Here is a 16,230-nt window from a genome sequence, read left to right as displayed (position 1 = left end):
TTACAAGCTGTGAATATATTCTGAGCTCTCACATAGAAGCCATAAAATATGTTGAGATCTTTCTCAGAACTTCTGACATATGCATGTAGGTTCTAAAGGACATTTATGAGAAAAAGAGACTCAATGGACACTGTATCAAAGGACTGGTGTTGTTTCCCAATGAAATTATCAAAAAACAATTTCAGTGTGTAGCAAGAGAACCCAGAACAGGACAGCAGATTAAAAAGAAGCTCCAAAAAAATTACCTAACGCTTCCCCAGGCCTCCTGAGGGGCCTCAAGAAAGCAGGGAGTGGGAATTTTTTGCTTGTTTTTCCCCTGGGAAATGGCCATGGTGGCACCCAAGAGCTTCCAAGAGACAATAGAAGGCAATCCCTCCCTTCAAACACTATATTTGCACTTCCCGACATTAATTTATTACTCGTTATGACACGCCCCCTCATTACCTTGGACACGCCCCTCCGCCATCTTGCACCGCCCACACGAGTTCCCGCCCACCTTGTGCCCGCCCACCGGGGCTCCCCCCGCCGCCATCTTCTGCCCGCCTGAGTGGCCTTGAACAAGCAGCGAGAGGGAATTATTTCGCTTTTTCCCCCTGAGACATGGCAGTGGTGCCACCGGAGAGCTCACAAAGGACGAGGGAAGGGGATCCTTCCCCTCTGAGGTTGTGTGAGCACCTCCCACCATTCCATCGAACACGTTCCCGCCCCTCCCGCCATCTTGTGCCCGCCCACACGAGTTCCCGCCCCTCCCGCCGCCGTTGCCCCGCAACGCCCCAGCGGCCGCGGCGGAGCCCGGAGCGCGGCGGGCCTGAGGCGGCGCGGCCCCGGCCCGATGGAGCCCACCAACTTCATAGCGAAGGACAACAACTGGTAACAGCCCGCCCGGCCCCGGCAGTACCGCTGCTGTGCTGCTGTTGTCCAGCTTCCCCTCCTGGCCCTCAGCTCCGCGCTGAAAGAGTTGTGCTGTGTTCAAAGAGCGTGTGCGCTGGGTGCAGCGTGCCTTGGTGTCAAAGTCATTTCGATTTCGAGGTGGCTCCAGGGCACCCCTCCTGCCCCGCCGGCCGTGGGCTCGGGGCATCTCGTCAGCCAACACAGTAAATGAAAGTATATTTGAAAGCATCATTGGTGCTTACTTTTCAACCTCCTGCGCTTCTTAACATGATTTAAAAGCGTTTACGTGTGTAAAAACAGTGTTTACATGCAGTGTTCACTGTTTCACATGCAGTGTTTCCAACGTCTGGACAGTATTTTCCCATCAGCTCGAGTCAGATAACGATAATTTGTTTATACACGTGCTGCTTTGAGATGGAAGTTTAAAGATTCCAGCTAAAGTTCTATGCTTTGTGACATCAATAGTTCGGGTTGGCGTGTTTGGGCTTTTCTTAATTAAAGTTTTCAAAGTAATCTTAAATATTTTGTGTTGGTTTCAGGAAAAACCGTGTTGAAAGCGAAAAAGACGCTGCAAAAAGATGGGCTGAGAAATGGGGATTTTTGAAAACACCTCTTGAGGAGGTAAAATTGAATGGCATTGATATGGCTTATAAGACAAGCACCACATGAAATCTACTTGAGCACAAATTTATCTGGACACAAAATTATGAGAGCACAGAAGACCAGAAGTGTACTGAGTATGCTTTACTACGCTGACATCCAAGGTAGCAGCTGCACTACTTTTGAAATGGTTCAAATATTCCGGTTTCTTCTGAATAAAATACATCAAGTGGTAATTTATATGCTGTGCATATTCTGATACATTTCTCTTGAGAAGCATGACTCCTAATAGTGCTAACAAGTACTAGATGCACACTGACAGGAAAATATTTCCCCTTTGTCTCTCCATATGGTATTTTAAAAATCTAGGGGAAAAGGTTCCAGCTAATTAAATTGTCAGTGGGGGAATCTACAACAAATGAAAATATTTGGAGTGATGTCTCTTCTCAGTGATGTTTAGATATTAGAATACAGTAGCACATGATGTTGCATTTGCAATCACAGCGTTTCATTGCTAAAGAACAGGATTGATGCAGCCTCTGCATAGTTAGAAATGAAGTTTGCATTTCTCCTGAAACAAAAAAAAGTCCAGTAATTTCCAAAGCACTGAAATAAATAATCCTGCTTGAGGTGGAAAGAACAGGAAGTTCATCTGCAGCAATGAGGGGAATGGTGTGAATTTCACATATTATAGTATATTTCCAAAGATGAAGAGTCCAGTTATTAAATATGTTTTAATTTTAGTTGCTTGGACCTGAAAAGAAAGAAGCTGCAAAGCCCAAGCTACAGCTTCCAGATCACCTGCAGGTTCGACCTGTGACACCCGTGGAAAAATACACTAAGGTTAGAAAATTAGATTTTAAAATTGCAATACAGAAACATCTGTTTTAAGAAACCACACAAGCTCTGAAAACCAGTTGTCTTATAGAGAGGGGTCTTTAACTAAAGGTCAAAGTAAACTGCATTTGCAAGCCAAACTATGCTTTAAAAGCATTTGTTTAAGACAAGGAATTGCCCTTTGGATATGGTTGTAATTTTTCTATCTTTATTTAAGAGTCTGCTTTTTGTCAGAGACAATACCACTGTCCTCTTCAGTACCACAAATTAATAAGAAGCCAGTTCTAATAAGCCAAGTCATAATTATTTTGTTTTATATGATTTATATATATATTCAGGGTCTTAAAGCTGTCAAACAGCTGGAGAGTAGAATGTGACTGATGGTTTAATTTAAAAATACAGTGTGTCAGGATCACCAGTGAATAGGTTGAGTCCACAGGCAGCTAAAGAAGTGACATTGGGAGAGAAACTTACAAATGGGGAAGCAGAATATGCTAATGAAAAGGAAGGTTAGTCCACTTAGAGAAGATTAGGGAAATAAAGGAGATTGGAAGTTCTTACTTGCTGAACTAGCTTCCTTTCAAAGGATTCCAAGGGTGGGTAGATAAGGTATGGAAGTAGTAAAAGCTTTTATTGAGATTAAATTAAAATAAAAATTAGGAGCTAGTGCTGAGTGTGGGAAAGCAATGAAATGGCATCATTTCTGCCATTGCTGCTCCTTGTTCTTCAGTTTTGTCCCAAACCTCCAATCTCAGTCCAGTTGCAGTTCCAGGCGAGTCCCAGCCCCGTGAGGATGTTGGTGCATTAACAAATCCTGCAGGTTTCAGCTGCTCCCCAAGCATGCAGAGCCTGGTGCACGTTGGAGCAGAGTTTCCATTTCACCTCAGAGCTGGGAGGAAGAGAAGGGCTGGCTGTGATTTAGGTCACCCTTTACATATTCAGAGTGAAGTTTCATACATCCTTTTCAGAACTGTCTTTCTGCACATTTACCTTGTGGTAACAGTCAGATCTGTTCTCTCTAGGTTAGACTAATAAAAGCTCCTGCATAGTCCCCTCCCCCAGACCAAAAGTGGGACATGATTTCCTTCATTATCCTGCTCAGTGGGTGGCACTTTTGGCCATAAAAATTATCTTTTCTGAGGAACTGCTCCACCTAAATATCATAAACATTTTCTAATCTTGGCCAAAGAACAAAGTGAAGCAACTCTGGCAAGAGAACTGAAACATTGTTCTCTTGCTGTGTATTTCTCTGCTAAGTCCCCAGATGCTGAAATGATAGAACGTGCCCAATTGAGATGATTCAGCCAAAGTAAGCACAGCAGTCACTGAACAGACTCTGTTGGCTTTGGTTTTGTTTCCTTTTTAGCTAGATTAGTTGCAGATTAATTTGCTGCCCACCCATCTTTTAAAGTAGAAGAAAGGTAGAATGAATAAGTAGTTCTTGATGTAAAAGCCAGCTTGGTCAGTAATATCTTCGGCATTTGGATTTAAAATTATTATTTCATAGCTGCATTGCTACCAAATATATTACAGCAAGGAGGAAACACTGTTTCTCCTGTTTACTGAAGTTAATTTGTTTTAAAGATGATGATGATGATGATGATGATGATGATGATCTTCTGCTTGAGCTTTTTCCATACATAATAATAATAATACAAAAATTCTAATAATGTTAAGCAATTAAAGTCCTTAGTATTGAACCAAATTTGGAAAAAAAATCCAACATACACTACTAAACAAAGACTTGATTGTTGGTTTTAGAACACTACAGCACAAAAGGCAATGTTGCAGAACTTCAACCAAAAACCTTTTCATCATTCAGTTTTGCATGTTACTTTGATTTTAGGTGCTTCCATCTCCTCCAGTACCTAAAACTACCCATGGATTTATTGGCTGGAGATCAAGTGTTCCAGCACTGGCACTTGAACATTATGAAATCCAAAGCTGCAAAGGAGCTGTCCGTAGAATGAAGTGACCATGTGAATCCTCTGAGTGACATTATGAAATAAAGAGGCACAAAGAGCCATCTGCATTCCTAAGGAAATATCCTGGAGTGGACTGTTGGACTGTTGTGCATTTCTGTTCTTTATGTAAAAATCCACAATCATTTTGGTAAAGTGTGAACAGTTTCATTTTACTTCATTGAATCTTTGGCATCCAGGCTGCTAACTCTGCTTCAGAGCTTCTGCTTGTAACTTGGAAATAACAATGAATAAACTCAGATAGATCACAGAGCACATACTATTTTTATTATCACTAATAAGATTATAATTTAAAAGTATTCATTGGAAATTGGAATGACAATGCAGGTTTTAATAGTTGTTTCTCCATGAGAACCTCTGTTCATAAAATACTCATAAAATATACTGGGTTTGTGTTGGGTGTGCTTTGCAGGTATTTTGTGCAGTTACACACATAAGTGAATGGTTCCTAGTATAGAAATAAAGTACACAAGGGCCACAGTGACCCTGAATCACTGTGAAAAATCAGTTTTGGTATCAAAACAGGGTTTTTCCATTCAGTATGCAAATGGGTTACAAAGGATTGCTTCAGTTTTATGTATAGCAATAATTGCACCAACCAGGGAAAGATGCTCAGAGCCAGCAGGTGATTGCTCTGGAGTTACTGGAGTAGCTCCCTCAGTGCCCTGAGGTCACTCTTGCTCTTCATTGTGCACCTGAAGGTTTGCCAGGATTTCTGGAAACCCAGGAGGAGACTCATTGAGCTGCAGCAACTGTTATCATGATATAATTCTAACTGACCAAGGTGCTCACACCAGAAGGTTGTTTAAGCAAAAAAGAGCCTCCAGGAAATCAACACAGGCAGCTCCCTCTAACTCCTTATCACTTCGAGGGAAAAGGTTTTGCTCTTTAAGCCTGCTGCAGGATCTCCTTTGTGTTCTGCAGCCATCAATATCTACTGCTTGAGTCAGCACTAAGTCCTTGGTGTTCACAGCAGTAAGGCAGCAGCCAGTGTTTGTTCTTCCCTTCTTCCCAAGAAATGACTCACAATGATCAACATCCCACCTTTTTTTTTTTTACATCCATTTCCAAATGCCCACAAAATAATAATATTTTACTTTTTTCCATACTCTTTACAAATAATGGAGAAGTGAGTCATATCCTTTGGAAAGATTACCCAAGAAGGAGAACACATAGCAGAAGTAACTTCAGACACTTTATTTAAAAACCAGAATAAAGAATAACTTGGAATCAGACTCTGGAAATTGAAGTTAAATTGTAGTTTAGCTACTAACCATAACCTGTGTACACTGTTCTTTGGACAACCAAGATAATTGTAAGAACAATATTTAAATTCAGTGTGCTTTCTTGTCATTGCCAGGTTTGTATGTCTTGCTTATTTTAATCATGTGGTATGTGGTTCTTCAGTTTATTTTGAGGTCATAAGATCTTATTCTTGTCTGATTTATATAAACAGGTATAATGATGATTGATATGTCATTTAGTAGCAATTAAATTACATTAATTCAGGCCAAATAAAAGGGGAATTCCACTGGCTTTTAAAGAGTTATATTAAAGAATCAAAGCACCACATACCCATTGGATGTTTGTATGAAGTGAAATCGAAATCCAGATGAGCATGGTTTGATTTTGAAAACCAAAATAAATTCTTTGTCCAGCATGTACAGTTGGACATTCCTGACTCTTATTCCAATGTCCGAATATTAACTCTGTCCTGACATTAAGGGTTTTGTATTGTACATTCTACCATTTACGGTACCTTTACTTCAGGAGATACTTTGATAGACACTCATTTGGGATGTGCAAAGAATATAATCTAAAATTTTAAGTCATTTCTTTGTCATAAATCTGTCAGTTGTCCCATGTATTCAGGGTTTTGGTGTTATGTGAAACTACAAACCTGACTATTTTTTTCCCAACACTTCTAACATTTTACATGAAAAAAAATTGTAGAAGTTGCAGCTGACAAAGGACTGTCCAGTCATCTGCCCCAGTTATGAATCCTAAAGATCATTACAGAATTATTGTATCACCTTGTTATGTTTGAAACCTGGCCATTAATTTGTGGAAATTAACCTATGTATTGGAGCCAGTTTGGGTACATAAATGCCACTGCACACTGTAATATATCACATGTCTCCAAGGTCAGGACAATGTCAGTAAATTCTTCATACACCAGAAAATGCTTCAAAACAAAATTGAATCACTTCAAAAGTGCAACAAAAGTCTAAACAATTTTAATTCTGTATAAAAGTGTTAGCAGAACCAAAATATGAGAACAGATGGAAGTGTATTTAGATGCCTTTGATGCTCCAATCAATATTTCATTTGGTCTTCTGCAAAGCTTCTGGGGAGCACAGGGAGCTGCAGAGCAACTCCTTGGTTGACAAAAATTTCTGAGAAAGCTGAAGCCATCTGGCCTTTAGTATTGCTTTCAGGTAAACTTTGCTAACAGACTCATTTTAGAGAAGAGCTGTGGATGGCCTTTCAGAACTACACACACAGAAATGTTACTGGATCTGATACCCAGGCACCAGTGCCGGAGGTGGAAACAGGTCAGCCCCACATCTGCCACCAAGGATGTGTCCCTGCAGGTGCTCTTTTGGGTGTGTGATGAAATAACAGCAAAGGCTTAAATGGCAGCTGTATTTAAGGTGATAAGAATGAACTCAAAATTCTTTTTCACATTTAACAAACAACAAAATTGGGGGACAAAAACCTGGTGTTTTGCTTCACAATGTGTTCTTTTCTGTGCTGTTAGAACTGGCACAGAACTGGCACTTGCTATTTATAATTTCATTAATATAAGATACTTTACCAGGAGCTCAGAGCAAAAGATTGTTATTTATTTAAAATGCATTTTGCAGAGAATTAAGTTTTTTTATTAGATCGTAGTTGCTGGTGATTCTGAGTAAGTAGCACTGCTGAGGTTGTGATCACCGTACAAGAGTTGCTGTACATTTGGAAAGAACCAAAGTGAAAAGCAGCCACAGCCTGTGCACAGACAAGTGATCCAGTGCCTAAAAGGGGGCTTGGAGAATAAACCTCAGTGCTCTGCATGAGACGTCTCTGCAGTGACATCTGTGACATCCCAATGACACAGTGCAGTCTTAAGCCTGAGCAACAAACTCCTGTTTCCAGCTCATCCTATTAACTGCCTGAGGTAACTTTAGTTCTGAGATTGTTTCCTTACAAAACAGAGCATGTAGATTATATTATAATTTTCAGAGGCATAAGGCTCCCCATTCACACACATCATTTTCCTCCTTTAGTGAAGGATTCTTTTGGGTTCCTTCCACACTGTACAAGGTAGCAAAGTGGCAAACGTTGATCTAACAGAGTCACTGGCAACCAGACCAGAAACCTCTGCTTCCCTGTGAAGTCCAGCCCAGCCTCTCCTTGCTTTAGGTTCCTCAGTGTTGTGTTTTGTTCCCCTTGAAGCCAAGCCCTTGTAGCAAGACAGATAAGGGCTGCTCACAGACTATTACCTTCTTCCTGACTCCTGTGGTTTTCACATCCCATCAAATTGTCATTTAGCTGAAAGCATGTCAGACCATTTCACAGGACCATACTGGAGTAAATTTAACTGTACTGGAAATTGATGCTGTTGTGCTGTGAAACTGATTGGGTTGGAAGCGAACAAAACATCGTTCCTCAGTCATACATGGAAAAGACTAATGATATTGAGAAATAATTTTAAAACATAACAATTCTGTAAACCTCATGTGTCCTGTTTTAGGTGAGCTGCAGTCTGCAGTTCCAGTTGAGATCTAGCTGAAATTTGGAAGTGATGGGTCAAGACAATGTGCTTTTATTAATGGAAATTAACACTTTTACACCTTGTGGTCACAGGTTGTGTATTTGGCCCAAGTGATTCTGAATTTAGCACCTTTCCTCATATTTTGCCCCTCACTGCTTTATCTGCCTCACTAAAGAAGTGAAATAAACTAAAAATTCACAAATATTGAAATAAGCCTGCAGATTTCAAAGCACAAAAACAGATACAACCATGAAGAAATAAACAGAACAAAGAATCTTCACTCCCCCACCACTTTCAGTTTTCTGGCTCCATTGGCTGGCTGCAATATCAGATTTGTAGGTACCAGAGTGGGATTAAATGTGGACACAACTCTTGTTAATCTAAGTTTTTAACAGCTCTAATCACAACATAATTTAGAGTTCCAGTACAGGGCTGAAGAAGTGGCCATTTTCTCTGCTTCCTTCATAAAGGGCTATTTATTCAGTCCATTTTCCTGACTGCTTTCCCAAAAGATCATAAATGTGGAGAGCAGCCGTGTACCCAAATGAGCCATGGCAGTCCTCGCCCCCAGCCCCTGCACGCACATTTCTGATTTCTGTCTGCGGCTTTCCCAGCGATGCCTCCAGGCTGCCGAGTGACACCCGGCTAATCCGCGATGCTCCAGCCCGACCCGAGCCTGACAATGCCTTCTCACTTCCCGCAGCCCCTCCTCCTCCTCCCGAAGTGAGAGACGGGCAATGCTTTTATTCCTCACCGGGGAGCAAGACGAGCCCAGCTCTTCTCGTGAATCTCCTCTGCTCGCTGACACGCGTCAGACACAACATTCTCATCCTTAAAAGCTGGAGCAAAACAAAAACAAAGCAAGAGCCCAAAAAACCCCAGTGAGCTCCAGCCCCTGTCTGGAAAAAATAAACAGCCATTATGCTCCTCTTGCCAGAGCCCAGCCATGTCCTTTGTTTCATGAAAGCTGTGTGATTTCTCTGCTCCCATCACGTGCCTTACAGATTCCATCTTGGCACTGCACTGGTTAAAGATCAAACCCCACATATTTACAGTCTCTCAGGAGAAGACAGGTCCAACTGACTGACACGTGAGGAAGCATGAAGGGAGGTTTATGGGCTCACTTGGACATGGAGACCTTCTCCCCCACCTCATTTCCTCCCTGGCTGTAGTCACAGGCCAAGCTGGGAGCTCTCTGTGGCAACAAACCAGCCCTTGCTGCTTAAGGGCAAGGCCTGGGAAGTCAGGCTGGCTCTGCTGCTTCTGCACAGGACAACGGAGTGCGGGGGCACTGGTGCTGCTGGGTCAGAGAACTCTGCTCCACGAGATGGGCCTGAATAGTTAAAGTAGGAAAATTCACTTTAACCTACAGCCTTTGGGAGTGTTGAGCCAGGTGCCAGGTAAAGGGAACACACTTCAATGCACACTGGGCAACAGCCTGGCTCCCAAAGAGCACTGCTGATGCTTTTGCTCTCCCAGAAGCTGTGTCCACAATAATTCCAGTTACTTATGTGCAGATGAGAAAAGCTCTTGCCATAGATTTGACCAAACCAGGTTTCTCACTATGTTTGTTTGCCCTTCTGCTTGTTTAAAGTAGGAGTGCTGAGCAAATCAGTATTTTACTGGGATAGCCACAAGCAATGGACAGCTTGAGCCTAACTCCTTCACCTCGGGCCAGAGCTTTTTAACTTGAGAGGGAATCACCTTCTTCAAACTCAACAAATCTCAGTGAAAACGCCCTGCAGGCATAGATGCAGAATTCTATACTTAAAGGACTCACAAAGGAGAAAGAATTTCCTAAATCTGCTTTCCATTTCCTTTCACTTGCACTCTTGGAGTCACTGCTAATCCATCCTTACCTGGCAGCAGTGACAGGCAGGACCTGGCTGGTTCTGCTGGGCAGCCAGACCCTGGCATTCCCTGTGCCCCTCTCAGCTCACTGGTGCTGCTGGGGTTGACCAGCTGTTGAGGGTTTCTGGAACACACAAAACACCAAATTACATAAATACTGCAATCATTTGGAATGTATTTTACATTCATCTCATGTGTGTGTTTGGCAGTGTTGGTGAACTTGTTTTGAAGCTGAATAAAGCACATGCAGAATGGTCATGGATGTGTAAAAGCATCCAAATATGAGAATAGCCCTTCAAACCTAGTGAGCCAAATCTTTATCTTTTGAAGAAGGGCTCTATAATGAAGATTTATACATTTTTATTGTGGAAAAGTAGATAAATACACAGCATTGTCTTGTAAGCCCCCTGAAGTCCCCTTAAGGGCAGATTGCAAAGTTTATCCTGTAGCTCAAGTTCCAAAATGTTGGTTTATTGCCCAAACCCCATGAGACATAAAAATACAAAGTCCCAGTTCAGGTCTCTCACAACACTAAGAAAATAAACAAGCTTCACTTTCTCTCCTGATGACTAATTTTTCAGCCTTCCCTGAAAAATTACAGCTTTATTATGCATAATTCAATTTCATCAACTGCTTTTCTTTATTGTCCCTCCTAATTATGCACACATATACTTGTTATTTATTGCAATACATAAATTATGCCCCAAGCATAGCACAGAATTGCAGACACATTTCTTATGCAAGAAGAATGGAAAAATCAGCTAGGCCAATTAGGAATTTATTTACTCCTCTGTCCCATTCTGGATTTGTAGGTGTTTGTACAGATTCAGAAACCACATCTGAATTCAGTCTGAATTCTCCCTTTGGTCGTTACAAGGGCATTAATTACCTGCATTCCACATTCCTGTACCACACCAACTTTAAATGCTTTTTTATTTCTCAAAAACAAGGCCAGATGCACAGAAGTTTTTATGCTTCTGACAGCCTAATGTTGACAACACAGTAACTCAGTTTGTTGCCTGATTTTGGCTGAGAGAGGCTCAGGTCAGCAGTGTTTGATGTGCCACATGCATTACTTTTAAACTCTGGTCATGATTCAGGACTGCAGTCCAAATTCAGATACACCACAGGATCCTTGCTCTCCACAAAGCTACAGAGGGAGCTTGGGCAATGAGATCTTATCTTTAGACTTCAAAGTATTGTCTGAAATGAGTCCCTGTAGATAAACCCCTTCAGGGCAGGACTTGCTCCTCCTGAGCTCACTTTGACTGTGCTGACCACTCACCTTCCCTGCAAGAACATCTGCATACAACCAAACTAAGCCCAAAATGTCAGTTTTTTGCCAGCACATATTGAACCACCTATGGAATACAATTAATCTCAAGGGTACATTCCCTCTGCAATGTGTCAGGATAGCAGAGTCCAGAGGCATTTGTGTCAATGAAGAATGTGATGCCTGCAGGTCTGCCTTCTCCCCCAGAGGACAGACTTGAGAGCCCCCTGTAATGGATGTTTATTTGTCTGTGGCATCGATTTGTTAATTTGTTACTAATCATTAATCAGCATCTGGTGCTCAGACAGCACAAGGGGTCACACAATCAGCCATGCAGCGTCACCCACTGCCCTGCCAGGCCTCTCCAGAACCCACAGATGCTAAAACACCAAGCTTTCATTTCATAAAGTAAATGCCAACACTGCTTTGCAGTCCTTGGATGAGCCCAGCCATGGAGGCTCTCCTACCCAGCCAGGGAGCACTCCCCTCGTGTCCCTGAGGTCACAATTTGGCTAAACATATGCAGAACATGCTTGGCTCATTAAACATGTGCATATCAAATCCACACTCAGCAGCAAGGGAACAGAAGACAATATATGGCAAAACACTGGAACTGCACTTCAAAGATCAGGATGCAATTCCAGGGACTCCCAGGGTGACTTTGGCCACAACAGTCACCTCCCCTCCTTCAGCTCCCATCTGTAAAAAGCAAAATAACCATCCCTCATTTTTACTTCATCCATCTTTGCAATTTAAACTCAGAGTTCTTTGTAGTGGTGTCTCTTTTTTCAAAAGCCATCCAGCTCCCAGTACACAATGTCCTCCTCAGAACAGCCTTATGAAAATGCATCCAAAAAATAAAATAAAAAGAACCATATAAAACATCCACTGATGAGATAAGACCACCAGCATAACAATGCAGTGAACAGCTGTAATCTGTGGGAGGATTATTTCTCTTTGCCATAAATGCCATCTATTTTTCAAGACAAGCTCTTCTCTTTCATAGATCAGGGAACACAGTATCTGCAGAGAACTTCCCTTTCCACCAGTGTGGTTTTTAAAGGCTCACAGTAATTTGTGACATTAATTAGAAGATGTCACATCTTAATGACAAATATTAGTACTAGTCTGCTTGATTAACATAATTTATTTCTTCATTGGACATTTTATTCCAGATGAGCTGCTTTTCATCCATCCATATTTGCTGGGGGAAAAATGCATCCTGACATGCAATGTTAATGTGCCCTCTGAGCTGACCTCTTATCTCAACTTTTCATTCTCACCCCCCCCCATTCTCTGCAGTGCCTGAAATGAGCTTTAGCAGCAGCTCTTGGTCAAGACTCTCATACATTGGAACCCTGCCAAGGCTTTTGGGGTGTTTAGCACTGACTAAAGGTCTATTCCTATGACATACACATTTAAATTTAGCACTAAACTGGTGGGGAAGAAAAGAGAAAAATATGTAAAATGCCACTTTCTGACAAGCAGAAAATTAGAATTCATTCCCCTGAGAATTAAATGGACTTTTCTGCTTCCAGTCACTAACTATGACAAGGTTAACATTTTTCAGTCTAATGACTAAGGACATTAAGTGTGCATGTGAATAAGAAATAAAATTACTGGAGGGTATTAGCTAAGTGTGTGACAACAGCCCAAGCTGACAACAGAACTCTGAGGCTGCAGACTGTAGCCAACACTGATCCTTTGCTGTGGAGAACCAATGGATATCACAACATGGAGGGCATCCTTCTGTCCTTATTACTGTAACAACATCAAAATCACAGGGGGAGAGCTCATCTCAAAGGGCATCCAGCACATTCCCAGTATCCCAGGCAGGGGCACCATGTCAACCAGAGGCCACAAACCCCTGAAAATACTCCAAAAAGAAAAATCCCAAGGGCATCTCTTACTTCCCCAAGGATTCCTTCCCCACTCCTGATTTAATTCTGATATGACAGGGTAGGAGATTGTTAATTGTGACTTGCCTGAGATTCTGTCCTTCCAGTTGTGGTTTCCCTGTAGCTCCTCACTGTCTTACTCAGCTGTGGCTCCCAGACAATAAAGGATTTCATGGGATGCAGCATGGAGAGCTCAAAGGAAGAGAGAAGTCTCTGTGTTTTGATATGCCCTTAATCATAGGCATTAAGATACTGGAAATTATGGACTATTGGGAATCTTCCAGGATATATGTAAAACTGGGGCACTAAAAGGTAAAACAGGAAAATTATATTTTCAAATATCTAATTTCTTCAGTGAAAAATAAGTGTAAAAGGTCAAGTTAGAGAAAGCCCTTTTAAACAGGAACAATTAATATGGACTTTATCAGAACAATAAAAGCTGTGAGGACATTGACAGAATTCAACACAGAGCTCTCCTTTTATTCTTTCTGCCTTTGATTTGGTTTCAAAAGCTGCTTGGCCACAACTGAGAAAAATCCAAAGCTTACAATTTAGGAGATAAATGAAACATTAAAAAAAAATTAAAATAGACATTAGGACTAAAAAGAAGGAAAGAAAACCAGAAGAAAACAAGTACTTTCAAAACCACAGAATCCACCTCTAGATTAGCCAACTGGAAGGATTCACCAATTTCTCTTTGCTTTCCTGTGCCTCATCAGCCCAAAACAATGCATTTTTTAACTTTTCTAGTCTGAAATCAGTGTGATGACCAATTAGGCAGCTCTGTAACAGACCATGTTTGCTGTAACATCAAAAGCTGGATTCTCCTCTCTTCATATACAAACCACCAGACACATCTCAGCCTCTGGAAGGTTTGTGCTTTGCCAGGGCAGTGTGAGAGGATTCCTGCATGTTTGACACCAATGACAAGTGCTGCACCTGCCCTCCCACAGGCTCTGATCCACATTCCACACCACTCTCACTCTGACTGCACTGTCATTACTTTCGGTCCCTGGTCTCATTACCTCAGTTATTCCCTACAATAAACTGCATGAGCTACTTACCTGCCTGTAATCCTGATAAATCCAAATCATTTGGAATGAGTTTGTTTTGTTCCTCTTTCCCTCCAACTTCCCCAGCCTTATTTCATACCATCAGCATATTTCAGGCACTTTTGAAATTACATCCTGCTCGAGGTCACTGCACTCATTTTAATTCCAACCCCCCAGCACATCAGTCCTTTAACTCCCTTCTGATTTATTTATACTGTTTATTATCAGAGTCCAATTCAATCAATAAAAGCTGGAATTCAAACACATGCACACATTTGAATTATGCATACAAACACTCATCAGGGGACAGAGGACAACTGCTATGGTCTAGATCATTCCTCTAACATATGGCAGCTCATAGGTAAGGGGGCTCAGAGCCATCAATTTTTATATCTTGACTTCTGCTTGACCCCAGTGGTTGTTTGGCTACTGGAAACCAAATGAATTGAAATAGCATCAGAAATTCCATGGAAGAGGCTTGGCCAAGGGATCTCTGCATTTCTTATCCCAAGCCAGTAGAACTGTATTTATGGGCTTTGTGAGCTGACAGTTCCTTTATTAGCTCCTGTACACACAGGAATTCCAGAAAAACACCAGCAACCCACACCAGACAGTCATGTCCAGCAAATGCTGCAAACAGAACAGTGTACAGAGCACTGGAACCCAAAGGGAAACCAAAGCACAAACCTCAATTGCAGCCTGGCTTAGGCATCAAACCAACCTAAACAGGCTGCTGGAGGCAGAGTAGGAAATTAATAACTTTTGGCTCCCCTCTGCAAACCACCACCCTCCCTAAACCTTACTGGTCAGCAGATCCTCAGGCACAGCTCACTGCTGGCTTCTGCTTGCCTTTGAACACAGTTGGTGGTTACAACCCAACACTGCAAATTCAGAAAATGAAGGCAGAGAATGTGTGGACATGCTACAGACAATCTTTGAATTGTGTGCCCCAGTTCATCTGCGGTTCCATTTCTCTCAGTCCTTTGCCATCTCTTCACTGCTCTTCCCTCCCCATCCTCTCCCTGCCATGGCTCCTTAGCAGTCACCCCTCATAAGCAATCATCCTCCCTGCTAATCACTCTTCTGAAAAAGCTCTTTCTATTTTTCTTTACGGCTCCAAGCTCCTGTGCCACAGCAGAGCAGCACATGGAGGCATGGCCTGAGTGCTGAGGACTAAATCACAGCCCCTCTGCCCCTCCTCATGAATTTGACACTGACAAAATTCCCTCCTGAATCTTCTCTCGCCTAGAGTTATGTGAATTCCAGGAGTCTCTTTGAAATCCCGTTTTAATATTTCACAATTTATGCACAGAGTATTTTAGCTTTTCTATCAATACATTTCTGCTTGGTAACTCCCAGTTTGAATACTGATTGTGTTTTGCATAAATTAACTAAATTGCAGCCCTTCTGTTTCATTGGTACTTTTTGTCTGCTTCCATCAGGAACAATGTCAGGGAGATTGCAAGCTGACTACAATTCCTTTTCCTAAGCAACAGGAAAACATGTAAGAGCCCAATCAGCACCAGTTTCCTGATGTCTGTTGGGCTTTATAAGCTGTATTGTACTCTGGCATTTAACAATTTCTGTTCATTTGGTTCACTTTAAGAAGGGAATGTAACAATTGCCACAGCGTTCTGAGCCTCTGGTGTCTATTGATAAATATGGAACAGGTGTAACAACAGCTTCTCTTTCTTTCTCCTTAAAAATTCCCCGAGCTAAAAAGCTGTTTGTGCAATGCCAAAGCAAGAACAGGTCTCTGCTCCCAAGTTCCAACACTCAGCTTCCACAGGGAGATGTGCAGCAGACTGGAGTTCACAGGTAAGACAAGACCAGCCGTGGTGTGAAGCTGCCAAGAACACAAAACTCTGGTGCTGCCTGAGCCTGGAAGGAGGCTTCCCTGCAAGTTCCAGATCCCCACAGGCAGGGGAAGTTCCAGCAACTGATGGCACATTTTAAAGATTCTTTTACTACACAGCACAAAGAATTCCACACTCAGCCCTGGTCTGACAGCCAACAGTGCTTGCACCTGGGACAGGTTTCATTAACCACGAAATGCACTCTCACAACAAAAATCAGTTACCACCAG

General features: G+C 42.0%; 1 protein-coding gene across 1 annotated transcript; it reads left to right on the top strand.

Annotated features, from left to right (window-relative positions):
- Positions 1-781: 781 nt before the first annotated feature.
- On the top strand, positions 782-6,700 carry C20H20orf85 (chromosome 20 C20orf85 homolog). The gene is made up of 4 exons (XM_009093279.4): positions 782-870; positions 1,431-1,512; positions 2,236-2,334; positions 4,175-6,700. Exons 1-4 carry the CDS (start codon positions 833-835, stop codon positions 4,301-4,303), a joined length of 348 nt encoding a protein of 115 aa, XP_009091527.1. The 5' UTR covers positions 782-832; the 3' UTR covers positions 4,304-6,700.
- The last annotated feature ends 9,530 nt before the right edge of the window (positions 6,701-16,230 follow it).

This window comes from Serinus canaria, chromosome 20 (assembly GCF_022539315.1).
Source record: "Serinus canaria isolate serCan28SL12 chromosome 20, serCan2020, whole genome shotgun sequence".
In the NCBI taxonomy this organism is placed as follows: Eukaryota; Metazoa; Chordata; class Aves; order Passeriformes; family Fringillidae; genus Serinus; species Serinus canaria.
This window is presented reverse-complemented; position numbering and strand designations above follow the sequence as displayed.

Excerpts from the sequence above, each read along its gene's own strand:
- C20H20orf85 (XM_009093279.4), top strand. The coding sequence starts at position 833 with ATGGAGCCCACCAACTTCATAGCGAAGGACAACAACTG. Across the intron at positions 1,513-2,235 it reads TGAAAACACCTCTTGAGGAG|TTGCTTGGACCTGAAAAGAA; the intron begins GTAAAATTGAAT and ends TTTTAATTTTAG. Across the intron at positions 2,335-4,174 it reads CCGTGGAAAAATACACTAAG|GTGCTTCCATCTCCTCCAGT; the intron begins GTTAGAAAATTA and ends CTTTGATTTTAG.